The sequence below is a fragment of the Strigops habroptila genome, chromosome 16 (assembly GCF_004027225.2).
Source record: "Strigops habroptila isolate Jane chromosome 16, bStrHab1.2.pri, whole genome shotgun sequence".
NCBI classification, from domain to species: domain Eukaryota; kingdom Metazoa; phylum Chordata; class Aves; order Psittaciformes; family Psittacidae; genus Strigops; species Strigops habroptila.
In genome coordinates, this window is record NC_044292.2 from 6,019,802 (window position 1) to 6,036,976 (window position 17,175).

General features: G+C 45.5%; 1 protein-coding gene across 6 annotated transcripts in view; it reads right to left on the reverse strand.

Moving 5' to 3' along the window:
* Positions 1-8,654: 8,654 nt before the first annotated feature.
* The window catches only part of MXRA8 (matrix remodeling associated 8), a 29,986-nt gene continuing 21,465 nt past the window's right edge, over positions 8,655-17,175 (reverse strand). For 4 of the 6 annotated variants that reach the window (XM_032920317.1, XM_032920319.1, XM_030507580.1 and 1 more), the window contains 5 exons: positions 16,111-16,569; positions 11,779-11,937; positions 11,367-11,397; positions 10,460-10,536; positions 8,655-9,996 (listed from right to left, as the gene is read on the reverse strand). In XM_032920317.1, coding sequence (XP_032776208.1) covers positions 9,800-9,996; positions 10,460-10,536; positions 11,367-11,397; positions 11,779-11,937; positions 16,111-16,569 — 923 coding nt within the window. In that variant the 3' untranslated portion in view covers positions 8,655-9,799. The remainder of the gene's footprint in view (positions 9,997-10,459; positions 10,537-11,366; positions 11,398-11,778; positions 11,938-16,110; positions 16,570-17,175) is intronic. The other 2 variants (XM_032920320.1, XM_032920318.1) reach the window with 2 other exon arrangements.

The following is a 17,175-nucleotide window of genomic DNA, read 5'->3' on the forward strand; positions in this document are numbered from 1 at the left end:
AGAGAAAAATCTTTGGAGCACCATGTTCTGCAGGTGATGTATTTGGGAAGAGTTCCCCTTTCTTTCTAGAAATCCCCCAAACTGCCCACCAGTAACTGCAGATCTCAGAACAGAGTGCTCAGGTCTCAAGGAATCCTTTGTTCATTCAACAAGACTTCTCCAGGAAAATCCCAAGCTAGTGACATTCTTTTTCCCTTTCAATGAAAGAGGACGTTCAGTCTCTATATTGAGCTGCTTTCTGTGAAGGGGTAAATCACAGCTCAGTGGCTGAATTACCTGTGGCACTCAATGATTCTTCTACCAGCATGAAACAAAGGAGCCAACTGGCTGGGGAGAGGCTGCCAAAAGGTCTGTTCTCATTATTGCTATTTCTTATTATAATTACATAATATATAATATATAATATATAATATTATAATTATAATTATCCCTTTTCTGAAAGTTTAATCATTACCAGTGCCCAGGTCCTACCAGCACTACCACATGAACACTGTGATACCACCACCAGCGCCAAACTCTTCTATGCAGAACCAGATCTGGTAGCACAGTTAATCCACAACTCAACAAGGCTTAACAATACTGAGAAATCAAAACATCACCCACTATCTGCTGTCACTTCTGGTATAGAGAAGCAACTACAAAATCACATTCACTGGGGGTTCTCCAACTCCACGGATTTGCTCATCTGCTGACATTCCCACCACTCATCACATCACTGCTGGACTTGAATGCTTGTGTGATCATCAGGCAGGATAAGATCAAGAGCAGAGCAAAGGTATGGCCTTACTCTTCATCACGTAACTAGTGATTTGGTACTGCTTTAAGTTAGGAATGACCAACTTGGTACACCTCAAAGAATAGCCACTGGTTAATCATTGTCACTCCTTCCTTTTTGGAATTCTGATAGAGTAAGACATAAAGTATCATAGAATTCTGTAAAACCATGCCCTCAACTTTGTCCTGTTATGGTCTGCAAGCACCTGAGAGCACTCTTGGTATGGAAAGAATGCCATGAATCCATGAATTCTACCACATACAGCAGTCTCTGAGCCAGAAAGGGGAAGGCTTCCTTTGGCAGGACTATGAGATAACCCAAGCACAAGCTGTACTTTCTGAGATACTGAGCTTTATGTAGTTTTTGCAGTATGAAGTTCAGGCAAAATATTAACATCCAACCCTTTGGTCTCTTCAGTTCATACTTAATGACCTCCTGAATTCCTCAGGGACCCAGGTGGTAGCCACACAAAGCCTGAATCTGCAGAGAGCTCTGCTCTTGCTCTATTAGCTCTACTTTTACTTTTGACAACTGAAAAGATAATGGGTTGTATAATTGTCAGACGACTGCCTTGGAACAGACATGATAAGACTGGATCTCTGACTCACAAAAAGCTTTCTGTGTCCCCGTAAAGCACAGAAGAGAGCAGATAACCCACTTTCATGTTGCAGTCAAACCCCAAGCTAATCCAATTAAAGAGTGGACATGGGAATGCAGAACACACCACCTTCACTGGGCCACCAGGGCTAATACCTTGCTTCTTGTGGAGCTCAAGCCTTAACACTTCAGTGGAAAATAAATATAAGGCATAAAATCTCTTGTTATTAGAGCTGTGCTCTCCACGACAGAGCAAATAGTCTTGCTGACCCCTGCAGGGAGCAGATAGGGTCCTGAGGCATAAAAGCTGCTCACCCTTTTCTTCATTTATATAGCAGTGCACTTCATTACCACACAGAGAATGAGCAAGCTCTTTTAAAACACCATCCTTTGAATTACAGTGATGGTTGTTGCTTGTCTCAGTGAATTCAAACAGCCCATCACACTCTGGGGATTATTTTGTCTCAAGAGTGAGTCGCTGGCAGGTTTGCTGCTCATGACAATGCAATCAGGTTTGATAGGAGTACTTCCATTTGGATGCTCAACCCTGGGAAATGAAGACCTGCTTTCATTTGTTTCAGCAACACAGCAGGATCAGTGTGGTCAGCAGCACTGCAAGCTTCCCACCCTTTACTGCCAGCTATCCATGCCATTTGTAGGACTGATGGTACCTACCAGGAAGCCAGCAGTAAGGCTGTATTAGAAACTAAACTGACAACACCCATTAGCCAGGGAAGGTTCCTCCCAGGCTGAGATCACAGAAGTAACCTAGAGACATAAAATCTGGGTTGGCAAAGCATTAAGCCCCATCAGTTCAATTTATATTCCTTAAGTATTTCTTCCAAAACCACCGTTTGAAAATGAAAGGAGAAATGGATTTTGGACTTTTACCACTGAAGGGATGTAGCAGAAGCTGGTGTCTAAATGAACTGTTACCCAGCCTATTCCTCCTCTTCAGAGATCCTAAATTCCCTCACACTGTGAAGACTTTCAGCACATTCAAAAACAAGTTCTGCAGCTACTCTTCATCCCCGGGGCAAAGATCCCATCTCATTCTACCAACTCACACAGGCAAGAGTAGCATCACTGCAGAATAAGAGCTAAACATGGAAATGATCCTAAAAGAGAAAGAGAACTGCAACCACCCAGTTTGGATGTGCTTAATATTAAGATGCTGGGCTGGCTCCTAAGGTGGTACATGTCAGCAGGATGCAGTCCAAGTCAGTTTGTGCTACCCATGCATCTGGTCTAAAAGACCTGCAGGGTTTATTTCCTTTTATTCTTGCCCTGTGCAGCCCTTGGGCACAGTCAGGTGACGGCAGAACGCAGACTGCTTAGTTTAGAAGAAAATAAAGACATTAAACACTAGAGGGAAGCAAAAGACTTGCAGTGCAGCAATCTGCTCTCCAGCCTCCTGGGGGTTTTCATTGCCATTGGATTCAAATACAGATAAACCTGGGGGAAAATGGCAGGGGGGATTTTCAGTGACATTTCCAAACCCCTCTTCACTGAGGAATGTGTGTTACGGAGGGATATTGCCCTATAGGCCTGTAAGAATGAGGCTCTGTATAGAGAATAGAGGACAACATTCATGTTGGTGCTCCACGGGAACTGCTAAAAAGAAATTAGAAGAATGTAATGGAAAACATGAAGCAATGTTGTCAGCAGATGGGCAAAGCTTATGGGATTCATAGGAATGAAGAGTGTCTCCTCCAATTTCAGTCTCTTTTTCATCTAACTTGAGTCTACTGATGACTGTTCAGTTACTGCTACCAAAGTCTGATGCATCTCAGTTCTGTTACAGTGTGATCCTGTAGTACTTTTATATTCACAAACCATGTTCCTGTCCTTTCAAGATCTCCCAGCAACAGCAAACCTCAAGTGAAGATCAGATACTCATACAGAATGGCATCAGCCTCCCTACCCCAGCTGCTGAAATGCTCCTATATCTTGGCACTCGACCCTATTTTAAAGCAACAATGAAAACAGTAAAGATGAGTCTGGAAAGATGGGAAATGTTACTGCAAAAGGCAAGGGGTTGAGCATTTCAAATCACTGAGTGGCATCGAGCTGGTTTTGATGGAACTACCTTTTTCTCCATCATGCATTTGCTGTAGATGGGTTCTTCAGAGAGAGATTTTTGCCCTGGTAAAGACTCTCCCCAGAGCAGGAGGCTGAAGGAAACGGGGACAATCTGGATTCATTTTAGACTAGTTGAAGACAACGCAAATATTTGATTTCAGTGGTGTGCAAAGCAGGCCCTGTGGTTGCTAAATGAGCTTTTCCTTGTTCCCAGCTGCCTTCCTGGAAAATCACATCCATTGCCTACAGGAACAGAGAAAAGAAACTCTGGGCTGGAGCCTGCCAGCAAAGCCCAGTACCAGCAGAGCTTAAAGCATGAAGCACACCCAGCACTAGCTAAAGCTATGCAGGAACACCTCACTCTTCAAGACAACTGGGTTCAAGAGGGAACCAAGCAATTTGTACATGCACAGTGCCTTGCAAGTACAAAGTAGCAGGATGTACACACTGCATTTGTTTTATGAAGCCCTTAAAATATTCCACTCAAGCTCTGTATTCTCCCAACAATGAGCAAATATAGAAACCCAATCCAACAACTGTCCAGCAATATGGTGGCATCTCTGGCTCCAACATCAACAGTATAATCTGAATGCTATCTTCTTACAGCTCTAATTTGTCTGTGGCGTTTAAGGGGGAATAAAAAAGATAAGTTTAAACCTTAGAAAAATGCTGTTGCATCAGATGTTCCCGGTGGGACTGGCACCAGCTCCAGGATGACCTCACTTTGCCCAAAGTATCTTTTTTGGTAGTTCTCATTTGGCTTCTCCTCACTGTAAGGAATCTCACTTAGAGGGCATAGCAGTGGCAGACCAGTGAAGTCCCACCACAGTACCAGTAAAGGGTCCTTTGGATGAGATCTTCATTGTACATGGCCCCATCTGCTCAAGAACCCATCATTCATTCTCAGCAGAGCCCGAAGAGAAGGAACTACTCCCCATCCACTTCTCAGTGTTCAACTCCAACCCTATTAACCTGGTTTTCTTTCTTTTTTTCCCCTCTGGTATCTAAGAAAGCACAAGCAGCCACCACAGGGTGGTTCACCTCAGTGAAGAAGTGGTGTGAAATAGGAGGAGACCAGCTGTAGGATGATTTCTAACCAGGTAAGAGAGAAAATGCTACTTTCTGCAGAGCTAGACAAGCTGGTCCATAATCTTAGTTTGCTAAATGCTATTCTTTGCCACTTCTTAGCTTTGTAAGCTGCTTTTGATCCTTCAAATTCTTGCACCTTCACTGTCCCTCCAAGCAGCAATACAAGCTGTTTCCACCAGTGTCCCTGGAAGAACTCTGTCATGCCACCTGGGATACTACTTAGTGGGTGGAAGCCCTCCAAGAGCAGAATGTGCAGCAAGGTGTTAGTTCTGCAAGGAAAAGAGGAATTTGGGCTGGGAAGTTAACTATTCCAGCAGGATATGTTATCTTTCCTTCTGGACCTGTGAGTTAGAATTAGGTGCCATGAAGGAGCTGCCATCCTTCATCTCTGATAGATGGATTGAACTCCATTTACGGCTGCAGATCTGGTCATCAAATGATGCTTTTAGAAGGCTAAAATTTGTCTGTGAGCCCCATGACCAAGGCACATGATGATGTCCCATGTGGAAACCATATTGAAATCCCTGGAACAACTGCATCCCATCTGCACTTCATCAAGCACCTTAGGATGCTCTGAGATGAAACACAGTGCACAGCTATTGGGAAGAATTAGCTAATGCTGGCTAACAGCTTAGAGCAAGAAAGAAGAATCAACCTTAACTTGAAACTTCAGTCTCCTTTATTTCTTAAATGTCAGGAGAGTTACACAGCAATGATAAATGGTAAAAGTAACAATAATAATGATTATTTCTGTTACAACAAAAAACCCAACCTTATGGAACAAGTCCTCTTAGTCTTGAGAGGAAGCAGAGTGTGCACAGAGCTGGAAAGACAGGGCTGTAGTTCTAGTCTCAGTTTTAACCCCTTTTAAGGTCACTTCCACACACTCTTTCCTTGTCCCACAACAAGAGCTTACAGTCCATGCATTGCCCTAATAGAGACTTTCATTTCTCTGCCCACAGAGTACTCACTGAGAAGTAATTGGTATGAAAATATTAGGGCTTGTTATTAGTATTTTAACTAACTGAACATAAAATGCACGTCTCAGGAAAGCAAGGAGACTACAATGAGGCAAAGCCTGCCAAGAGCCTGCAAAGTGATGGGTAAAGAAGTCTGTCAAGAAGCAGCATTCCATTAGCACAGTGGGAACATGACTTTGGATAACCCAGCAAAGCACATCTACCAAAGTGCTCCACGTATCTAAAGATTGTTACTCCATGAGAGGCAACGTTATTGCCTCTGTCTGTGTTAAGGAAAGAAAGGCTGAGATGGGAGAAAGGGAGAGAAAACCAACCTGTCTGGACTTGCACTGAGCCTATGGCAGAGTGGGAGCAGAAAAGAGGGGTCCTGCCCCTAGTCTAGTGGTTAACTGCAAGTTGTGTCTTCTGTTTTCACCTGCAAGATCAGCTTCATGCCAATGCCAAAGCCTGACAGAATACAAAGTGCATATGTAAAGGACCTAAATGGCTTCTCACCTGTGTCTAAGGGCAAACAGACTTTGATACTTCCTCTGTATTAAGAAATAAACAAACAAAACTCTTCAGTTTAGTGTTCAGTTTTCTTCCTCTCTCTTTTCAGCAGTTTGGAACCACAACTGCCTCTCCAGCAGCCCTGCCTCTCAGCCGCAATTTTAACATACTAAATTGCATACAGGATGTGGCAGGCTGCTTCTGAAAACCACTGTTCTGATCATCAGTCCAATCACACAACGTATGTCTCTCCTGAAGAAGAAAGGGCCATAATCTCAGCTTGGACTCCCATCTTGACCAGTCTGGGATTATACTGGCGTGTCTGACCATTACCCAAATTCAAAGCAGGGATCAAAGCAGGGCTGAGGAACTCATAAAGCTCTTCCTCGTACTTGTTTCAGAGAACACATTAGTTTTTTTCCCCTTAAGCTATTTTGCAGCCTAGAAGTCAAATCAAATATTGAAATGCCTCTGGAGTTTATGAGTAACCCCACTTGGAGCTGGTGTCTATAGGAGCTGTGCTAAGCAATGTGAACTGGCAAGTGAAGATCTCCAACCTTTGACTCGCAGACATGAAAGGGAGGGGGAAAGATATTACTGACAATTACTTGAGACTCTGCCACCCTGATGGAATAACCAGTGCAGCCTTACACACCTGCAGGAATGTGGCTGGGATTTCAATCAGATCCAGCCAAAGGCAGCCTGAAGTCTGCTCTGGGGGAAGAGCAGGCAAACAGGGACATGGACCTTCCACTCCATCACTCAAGGGGCTGCCCAATCTGAGCACTTCTGTAGGTGTGAATAAGTGAAGGTAAAGAAAGTCAATCACCAACCAGAAAAACTGGCCAGAGAGCAGTGAAAAGCAAAGCAAACTAAAAGATCGGGATCTGCCCAGCTGTAGCTAAGGAACCTCCACCTCTACTGTTATATTCTGTTAGTAATATTTGAAGGCATTAAAAATAAGGGTCCCCAATATATTTACTCTTTGACAGAGAGAAGTATTAATATCTATGCAAAATGCCATGGTCTATTTTCCACTCCTGTAGAAAGTGTGCATTGAAGCACTGACATCCCAGCTTCTGAACAGGCAACTCAGTTCCCTCTGGTACACAGGAGGCCTTACCCCGTGCTTCTGGCATGGCTGGGAGCTGAGCTCAGCTTCAGTGTAACTCACAACCATCACACCCAGTAGTAAACCTCTGAGTTGCCAAGAGTAACTGAGGCCTGTCACACAACAGCTGAGGTCAGTGCTGTTTGGGGGAGGAGGGAGAGGGGGTCTGAGATGGGATTTAGGTGTCTAAGACCAACAGCCAAGACACATACCAGGCTGCAGGTCACATTCCTCATTGTTAACTGTTAGACTGGGATGCTTTCCTTGGACCACAGCTACTTCATCATCTGCAAAGACCTCAGAATTCTCCATCCCCAAGAAGAAATCACACTGAGATACCAGATACTACTTCAACACTGAAGCCACACCATCACCCTCACATCCTCCCTCACCCTCACAGTAGTTCCACATAAGGTCCTCTTCGCACTTCCACCACCCACATTATCCTGGAGACCCTCCCCAGCCCCATTCAGCCACCAGCCTCCCTCTGCCATTCTCCTCAGACCACCAGAGTAGTGACAATCCTTGGCCACCTTCACCCTTACACAACAAGAACACAAGCCACTGTCATCATGCTCACAACAGTAGGAAAAAGGTTTTGTTCTGTGCCCCAAGGACCACAGGAGTGCCTGGTTTGGGAATGGTGCCACAGAATATCCCAAGTAGTCAGAGGAGCTGTGTAGAACTGTTGACACTCTCCAGCTTTCCTGATGCTTTAACTTGCTGGGATTATAACACTGAATTACTGACTTCTGATCTTTTGACATCCCCACCTGACACAGTGCTCAGATGTAGAACTCCCCTTCAGCCCACAGCCCCACTATCTTGAGTATCTGCTCCCCAAAACAACGCCAAAATCCACAAGAACGAATTCATCTCCCTCCTCAACTGCCCTTGTGAGACCCTGGCCCATGAACATTCCTGACAGGCTATTTAGTGGAGTGTGTTGTTACTCTTCTTCCTTATGGTCTCCTCATGGGAAGCTATTCCTTTTACCTGTCTACCTGTGCTGTAATCATACCTTGGTTTTGATGTGCACACAAGCTCTGTGTGGCCTGGATCCACCCAAGGACTGCAGGAAAATCACATCCCAGATTTCCACACAGGCAGTTTAGCCCTCTCCATAACATTCCTGGTCCTGATCTAACTGAGACTGGTATTACAGCACTGTAACTCCATCAGCTTCAGCTGAGTGTGTCTGCTCATGCCAAATTTGATTTGGTTTGCACTGAAACAAAAACAAATCAACAAACAAGCTTAGAGTGAGCAATACAGAGTGAGGCTTCCAGAGCTCTTTGGAGCTGATCCCAACCCTACCCTTGGTTATCTGTGTGCCTCCCTTTTCCCCATTCACAAAATGAGGTATCTACATTGTCATTCATGAAGGGGTGTACTCTCTGTACTTGACCTGGAATATATAAAGTGCTATGTGACACTGATTTATACCACCCTATGAGAGATCACAATCAGGCTTTGCTATTATTTTCCTGATGAATACACTGCCTGGAAAAATGCCTGATACAATGATGGCTCAGGATGAGTGATGCAGGTTGGTTTATTTAAAGCAGTAACATCAAAGCAAAAGGTCTGCTGATTCAGCTCATAAAAATCATTGATGCATAAAACCAACAATAATATCAGGAAAGAAGAAGGGGAATAGAGGATTGGGAGAACAGAAGAAGAAAAGGCAACCCAAACCCATCGTAAGTGCACGTAAGACAGTCTAACTCTTTCAAAAAGCATTTGCAAATACCCTTGTGCTTAGTGGGGAGAAGTCTATGTGAAAAGATCTATGGTAACTGGAGAGACACGATATTAAGAAAAGGCATCTCTCTTCCATTTATCTATCTTTGATTGAAGCTTCTGGTCCAGCCAGCAGCTTGGGAATGTCTTCATTTACAATATTCCTTCCTGAAATCTGAAAGCAAATGAAAAGGAGGTCAGTAACTGGAGAGATATTCCAAACCATCCAAAGCAGCACACTGTAATATGGAGTCAGCCACACAGTGACAAGTGACCATTTGCAGTCCACCATGTCCCCAGTACCCTCTTCATAAAGCCCCCAGTGAGATTAACTGTGAAAGAACCATTGCACAGATCATCTCTGCAGAATATAGGCAAAAATATCATGAGAACTCCATCAGGAAGGTCTAAGGCAACCCATGGACTCTCCACACCATTCCCTTCTTGATATCATTTCAGTCTAATTTATTATATTCTAAATTCATATGAGAAGAGTCATGGAACTGAACAACAGCTTAGAAGCACTGTTTGACGTAAGTGTGACTCTACAAACTGAGGCATAATACTCAGGATTAATACTGGATAAGCAAAGGGAGATTCAGCCCCTAGAGAGGGAGAGTTGTTTGCTATTGTTGGATGAAGTAAGTGCCTGCCCATTACCCATAAACTACTTCAGCTCTAAACACTCCCTTTTGCACAGTGTTTTCATCTCAAACACCATGCCAGGACATTTTTGAGCTACACCTCCCTCTGAGGTTACAGAATGCACTATTCCAGCCCTTCCAGGCATTCGTTTTCCAATAAAGAAAAGAATCTGTGTATGCCACGCCAAAAGTCTTTAACAGCCTAATCACTACTTGCATCTTGTGGCTCCATGATGAAAGGATAGCAAGGCAACTAGGTTCTCATTCCTCCTACCATCTGTCATGATGTTTATCCTTCCTCATTCGGCTGTGGCTTGGTCAGCTCACTGCAAAACTGTGTTCTTCCCTCCTTCAACCCATCAGAAGGTTCCTGCAGCCACCAATTAGGGCGAAGCAAGTCGTTATTACCTTTGTCTAAATCAATGTTCTTTGCTGGGAAGCTTCTGGCTTGCTCAGCCTTCTCCTTCAGGATGTTGTTTTTGTAATCTGTGTAAGGGAGGAGTATAGTTCACACAGCCATTAGAACATTAAAAGCAACCAAACACTTTCCAAGTGAATGGGTCCTTCCTTGAAGTACTCCGGGTCTGGCATCTCCAGATCTCTAGGAGTAACTCATGGACTTACTCCGGCACTCAGCAGGAAAAGGAAAGCTGCTATGACTTAATTTTGCCCCAGGCACTAATCAGTTATGCAGACTTCAGCTTCCTGCTCCTCACAGGTACCACAGAGTCTTCCAGCATGTAACACAATGCTGGAAGGTGAAGGTGACTGATGCAGTTGGTTAGGGGAGCTCTCCTGAGACAGAGACAAGGATGCTGCTGTCCTGGCCTCTGCAACCCACCCTCTGCAATCCCTTTGTTCTTTACTTCAGATCCTGTATACACCTCTGGGGCCTCAGTTATAACCAGTTTTGACCTGGTTTGGAGAATGGCTGCTGGTTGATGCATACCCAGCCTGACGTCTTCACTTCTGATTTGAGTCAGATCTGTTGTGTCGACTGTAAACTCTTTCAGATTGACATCCTTCCTGAAAAGGAATAACAGTGAAAAATGGGCACATCCTTTAACAACTGCCTGCTTTCACACTTCTTCACCAATGGCTTTTCCAAATCTACTTTAGAGAATTTAAGTGACAGTGTTTATTTGAAGCATGACAGATAGATAACAGCATTGGCAACCACTGTTCATGGGTGCTTTTCCTGCCTTTGCCCTTAAGGTATCAGCCAGATTCCAGAAGGTCACTTTGCTTACTAGTGAATCTGGTTCTCCTCTCTCTTCCTTTTACTGTCTTTTCTATTAACACCTCCAGATCTCTGGCTGTGGCTCTTCTTTCCCCACATGTTTGTCCAGAGGTTAGAACAACGAGGAACCTATATGCACTGGAAACTCCCCATCTCTTCCACTTTAATAATATACAGTAAAACATAAAGGAACCATCTCACAGCAGGGTTTACAGTAGATTTGTGCATTACCCCTTCACCACTAACTCCTGATGACATCTCACAGAATGTCATCTGTGAATCACTTCCCAAAGTATGACAAGAGGAGATGCAATTGCCAAATCAGCCCTAGAAACCATTCTCCCCTCCAGTACTTTGACAGCAGGGAAGCTGCTCCCTAACATGCAATCATCATGCAAGTGTATATTCCTGGCAATATTACACTAACTGGAGTATAAAGCTGCAAAAGAATTGGGGGAAAGCAATGAATAAACTCTATCAAACAGCTTGTGCTTTACATGGCTACTAACCAGATCCTCAGCTGTTTCAGGCTCTAAGTGACACCTGAGGATTGAGGCCCAAAAGTTCATTTCTATGCACTCTAAGCCTAGATAATAGATGCTGTAATTATACTTACTCTCCATATTTCTTCACATTGTATTCGTAACCTGAAAAGGGAGAAGAAATAGGATGAGCAGTTGCATCCATTCCAACCAAGCCCTCCCACAGAGCACTGAGAACCAGAACACTCAGGACGTATTCACAACGCTCCTTATCTGTGATGCTGATTCCACAGTCCCTCCAATCAACAAGAACTCACGTGTGTTCCAATACCACCCTTCCCTTTACTCACCAGGCAGTTTTACACCACACTCATGAATCTCTCTTGGCACCAGCACCTGCAAAGGCCTCCCCAGTGTGTATGGTGCTGGTTTCCAGCAGAGCATCACTGCCTTCAGCACTGAGCTGTGCAGTGACTGCAGAACCAGCTCTGCTGCCAGGAGCTATCTCAATAGGCACCACCAGGGCTGGTGTTTTCCAGCACTCACCTCTCTGCCGGCGCTTGCGGGTGATGAGCACCACGATGATGAGGAGGACGATGAAGAGCAGCAGAGTTGCCAGGATGTAGCCCAGCTGCTGGAAGAAGTGCAGCCGGCTCTCGGGAATGATGACATTTATCACATTGTGGCCCCTGACAACGTTTGGATCTGATGGCAGAGGAAAAGGAAAACAGGCTGATAGTTGTCATGGGCATCCAAGGCAAAGCATGGGCACATGCAGGACCCTGAATCCTGGAATGGTTTGGGTTGGAATGGAACACTTGAACACTGCCAGGGATGGGGCAGCCACAGCTTCTCTGGGCACCCTGTGCCAGCGCCTCAGCACCCTCACAGGGAAGAGCTTCTGCCTCAGAGCTCATCTCAATCTCCCCTGTGTCAGTTTAAAACCATTCCCCCTTGTCCTGCCACTATCAGGACCTGTAGTGACCCTGAAGGACCTAAAAAGCATGTTAAGTGCATGAAGAAAAAGGCAAATGCAGCCTAATTCACAACACACTGCACCTCTGTCAGAAGATGTCTCTGCTCTTCGCAGGAACATTATACTTCCCAGGAGCATGAAATACTAACAGTGACTATTGCACATTCCCTTCCTGCTGCCTGGCTATGAGCATGTCCTTGTTCATTGCAGAGGGCAAGTCCAGCAAGAAGTGACACTAAACAGCCCCAGGTCTTTCTGCAGGGTAACAAAACCCTCCTCTGGGTCCCTCACATCACACACACCACGTTGCTTGGGCTCCAGACAGCTGAAGTATGAAGCAGCCCCTCCCTGCCAAGGGTTATAATTTACAGAGTGGGAGGAATTTTCAATGCCAAAGAATGAGTTTCCTTTGAAATAAAATTAAAAATATTAAAAAAAAAAAATCAATAAAATAAATAAAATCCCCCAAAGAAAAGCCAAGATTCCATCTGTGGGTGCAGCCGCGCTTCAGTTCCGCAGCGCAGGAAAGGGTAACTCAAAACTCTTTACGTGGAACATTTTTGGAGATCTCAAATAAATAGGTCAATGTTTTACACATAGAAAGAGGAAGCGACTTCTCTGCCTGCAGCAGTCGGAGGAATGGACAAATCCAGCCCAGGCACAGACAAACCCCTGCGCTGGGGTGCTTTGCTCTTCAAAACAGAGCTGAATGTGACACCCTCACCCCATGACAGGGACCAGTCACGGACCACCAGGCAGGAACCAGTGCGGAGTTCTACCGCTCCCTTGGGAGTTCAATCCTGTAAACTGGTCAGAGGGAATCAGGGGAAAGATGGGGGGAAATATCCCCAAACCCACAGTACCATTTACCAGATGTGTCCTAATGGGAGGAATGCTGACGTGGCAGAGTGACTGGTTCCACTTTGTCAGGTAGTTTGTTTCCAGCCTTTAAAAACACCAACCCACCAACAATAAACTCAAGTAGGACAATAGTGGATTGAAATACATACTTTGAAACCAGAACTGCTAATGCTAACACCAGTCCTAGAGCATTGAGAGGTTTTACATATGCTGTGCTCTGGTAGTCCTCCACTCCAGTAATATTCCACTTTATATTGGGACTGCTTGATGCTGTGTGCTTGCTGGCCGTAGTGTTGGAAACTGGCATGTGTTTTTCACCACTGCTAAGCTAAAAACATCCCAAACCAACAAACCCACTCGCAAGGCTGCAAACAGTGTATGTGACAGTCCTACTTTAAGAAACCTCTGGATCTCCTTCAGCAGCTGCCACAACGAGATGGCAGCCACTGGAGCAGCACTTGAGCCAGAAGTCAGCACACACAAATACATTCTATTCCTGGCTTTTTGTTTTCCCACCATGCTGCAAGATAGGGATGGAGCTGAGTTAAACTTTAGTCAACATTGGAGAGGTCACTGTAACAACAAACAGTGGAAACAGAGATTCAACATCTTTGGGCCTCCTGGGTTTACTCAATCAAGTAATAGTAAAAATACATGTCATGCTCATGTTCTGACAGGGCATCACTGCTGCACTTCAATGTGCATCACCAGGGAGGCAGGAGAATGTATCCCATAACTGGGGAAACTGAGGCACTGAGGAGCAGTTGACTGAGTTGCTCCCAGTAGCTGCCAGTGCTTAGAACAGCATAACCAAGGCAACAGACACTGCTCCTTACCCTGATGAAGGTTTGTTCTGTAACCATGATCTGACCAGTACATCTCAACACAGCACATCCATCTGCCTCCAGTTCACTCATGGGATCTGGCTTAGCTACTGGAAAAGAAGTTCTAATGGGGGGGAAGAACATTACTGAGGTGTAAAGGGTCGGATTCTTCTGTAAAGTAAAGAGCTCTGCAGCAAGAGAGCTCCCAAATGCTGGCTATGTGGCCCAATTTCTCTTCAAGGCTGACAAAGGATTAAGAATACTTCAGCAATAGGCATGAGACACAACAGATACCATTCTCCTATCACTTGCTCCAGAGCAAAGGCAGAGTAAAACTGCACTGAATTAGTAGACATACACCATATTTAGATCACTGAGATTGAGAGCAGAACTGAGCTCGTGCTTATATTCAAAACAGGATGAAGTTTCCTGTCTGAAAATGGCTCCAGGCCTTGGAGACAGGCCAAAAGCTATAGCTGCTTGCTGAAAAAAGCTCTTTGTTTTGCTTTTGTTATCTCCTGATGTTTCATTTTGGTTTCATGTTATATCCCCACATTCTATATGGTGTTTCATGGAACGGGGCAGCACCTCAGCCCTTTCTGCTATACACAAACAGGACATGTCCCAGCAGGCTCCCCATCAGCAGTGGGTTGGAAACAGGCACTGCGGATGTCTCAGCTTCTTTCTCATTCCCAGAGACTCAGCACATTCTTGTGTGTGGTGCTCTCAGAGCAGCTGAGGGTTCACTGCCCTCAGGGGACAAAGCTCTCCGAGGCTGTTCTTTCTGACAGTGGCAATGGCTTTTCTCAAGAAGACCAAGTTCCTCGTGCACCGAGGGCACTACTCCCACCTAACACAGCCCTGGCAGGTTCTAACTTCGGAGCAGGCAGGTAACTATTCAGCAGGACAACAGCCAGGAAAGGGAGGAATCAATTCCTGGGTGGGCAACTCTGAACGCAAGATCTAGTTTCCATCTGCACAATGGGATCTGGGCAGCAGGCAGGGAGAATGGTATTTGTATGGCCTGGCTCCCATGTCAGCCCAGCCCCAGCACCACCTCCCTGAGCACTGCCTGGCTTTTCTGGACACCAAGCTCAGTCCCACGGGGCAGGTTTAGGTTTCTGTGGCTTGAGAAAGCCAATTGCTCCAGAAGAATAGACCTATTTAAACATGTCTGAAGCAAGTCAGAATTCTCTATTAAGCAGCCAATAAATATTAAGCCACAATGAATGTTTCAAAATGGTAATAAGGAATTATACCCAAAAGACTTAAACTTGGGATCTTTGTTTTCTTTTTGCTGCTTTAACTAAGCCTGATGGGTTTGAGCTTGGGCAGGCTCAAAGGAGAGTTCACTGCACTGGAAAATTGGTTTAAGCAAAGCTGAAGGGAGGAGGAGAATTCCTGGTGCTCAATTCTGCACAGTCTGGCATCGTGCATAGCCTAAACCCTGTGCAAAAGGGAGAGGAACAATCTACACCTGTGAGAATAGTGGCATGTTGTAACAGCAAAGGCAAGCAGAATGGGCCCCCCAGCCCCACACCTTCATAAGAGCAACCAGGAAAAGGAGGCTGTTAGAAAAACAGCTTGTTTGCCTTAGGGCATGTCAGCATTAGGAGCAGAACAGGCTGCAGAATTGCCCTGGAGCAAAGAAAACAGGAGCTGGACATGATGGCACTGCAGGTAATTAACCCTGATGGGTGACACCCTGACACCCACTTTGGTGCAGCAGTGTTAAAGCAGCTCTACAGGATCCTCACTAGTATCCTACACATGCAGTTCCTACACCAAAGCAATGGAAATAGCTCAGAAACAACCAAGCCCACACACTAGTAGCGAGGGAGGCAAGACCTCACCTACTCTTCTAACCCTGAGGGTAGGAATAGCCCTGGCTCAAATGTGAGAAACTTTCATAAAGGAAACCTCACTGCTGCTCTAAGTGGCACCTTCACTTCTCAGGTGTCTGTGGCACTTCTGCAGGGCAGAGGTTTGCCTTGACCATGCTCCCTGCTGCTGGCACTCAGGGATCCCTGCAGACCACTGTGGAGGTACAGGAAAGGAAAGGATGCTTTGGCATTTGGAGCAAAGGCCTCTCGAGGTGATGATGAGGAGTGATGTGTTATATTCCTGTGGCTTACTGAGCTCTTTAGAGATCAAAGGTGCAACTGTAGATACTTATCTCCTCCTCAGTCAGGAGAACCACTTCTGGCAGCCACTTACCTATGGCTGGGGCAACGTTGTGAGTTGTGAGGTTCACCACCTTCTTCTCTCTCACCGGCTCCGTCACAAAGACTTGGTAGATCCTGCGCTCATGCAGGCCACAGTAGTGATGGTGCAGGTGGCAGGAGTAAGTGCCTTCATCTGCACTTTCCAGCTGTGAAATCCGCAGGGAAAAGTCTCCCAGGGCAAAGGCTGTGTCAGTGATGTTCATCTTCTGACGGATGAAGAGAGGCCCGTAGGAGCGGCGCTCCCCAGACGCATAGAGATCAATGAGGCGGTCGGCCCGGTCGTGAGGAACGCCCGGGGGCTGCCTGTCCCAGTGCACCACTTGCTGCTCCTCCTCGCTGTGCCGCTCGGTCCAGATGTGGTTACGGTTCACACAGGGCAGCATCACTGTGCTGCCTTCCAGAGCAACAATCACTTGCATTTCCCCATCCCAGTACTGGTTTGCATCCTTGGCTGTGGAGACAAGACAAGCTTGTGCAACCTTGCTACACGCATCTTTATTGATTGTCTTACTCTTAAGGACCTCCAAGCTCACCTAAGATTGCTCTCAGACCCTTCAATCCTCTAACACATCCCCTCCAAAGATTTGGAAGTGCCTTTTTCACACTTATGTCAGCAGTCAGTAAAGAAACACACCTTTATTTTCTACATTCTAGGTCAATGCATTAAGCAAAACCACTTTCTTTTCTTTGTAAGTGAAAGTTAATCCTGTGCTTCAGAAAGCAGGAAGTATATTCTCTCTGCAGACTAAGAAGGGAACAGGAATAACAGATTTCATCTTCAATATGCTGTATCCCAATCCTCCACGCAGGAAATGCTTCTCTACCCACAAATGCCCTAATTACTGGAGGAGTTCAAGAAGCAGTGTTCAGTACTTTGTTCTTGACAAGGAATAACAGAAGAACCAAAACACAGATGAGCAGATTGGGGCTCACAGGCCTGTCTGGTTGTTTTTACTGCAGAGAAGCTGTGAGAACAGCAGAAGAGATGCATTTCTCTACCATCCCATCAGCCCTCCAACAGCTTCCCAGCACAATCAGCCCCAGGAGTTTCTCTTGT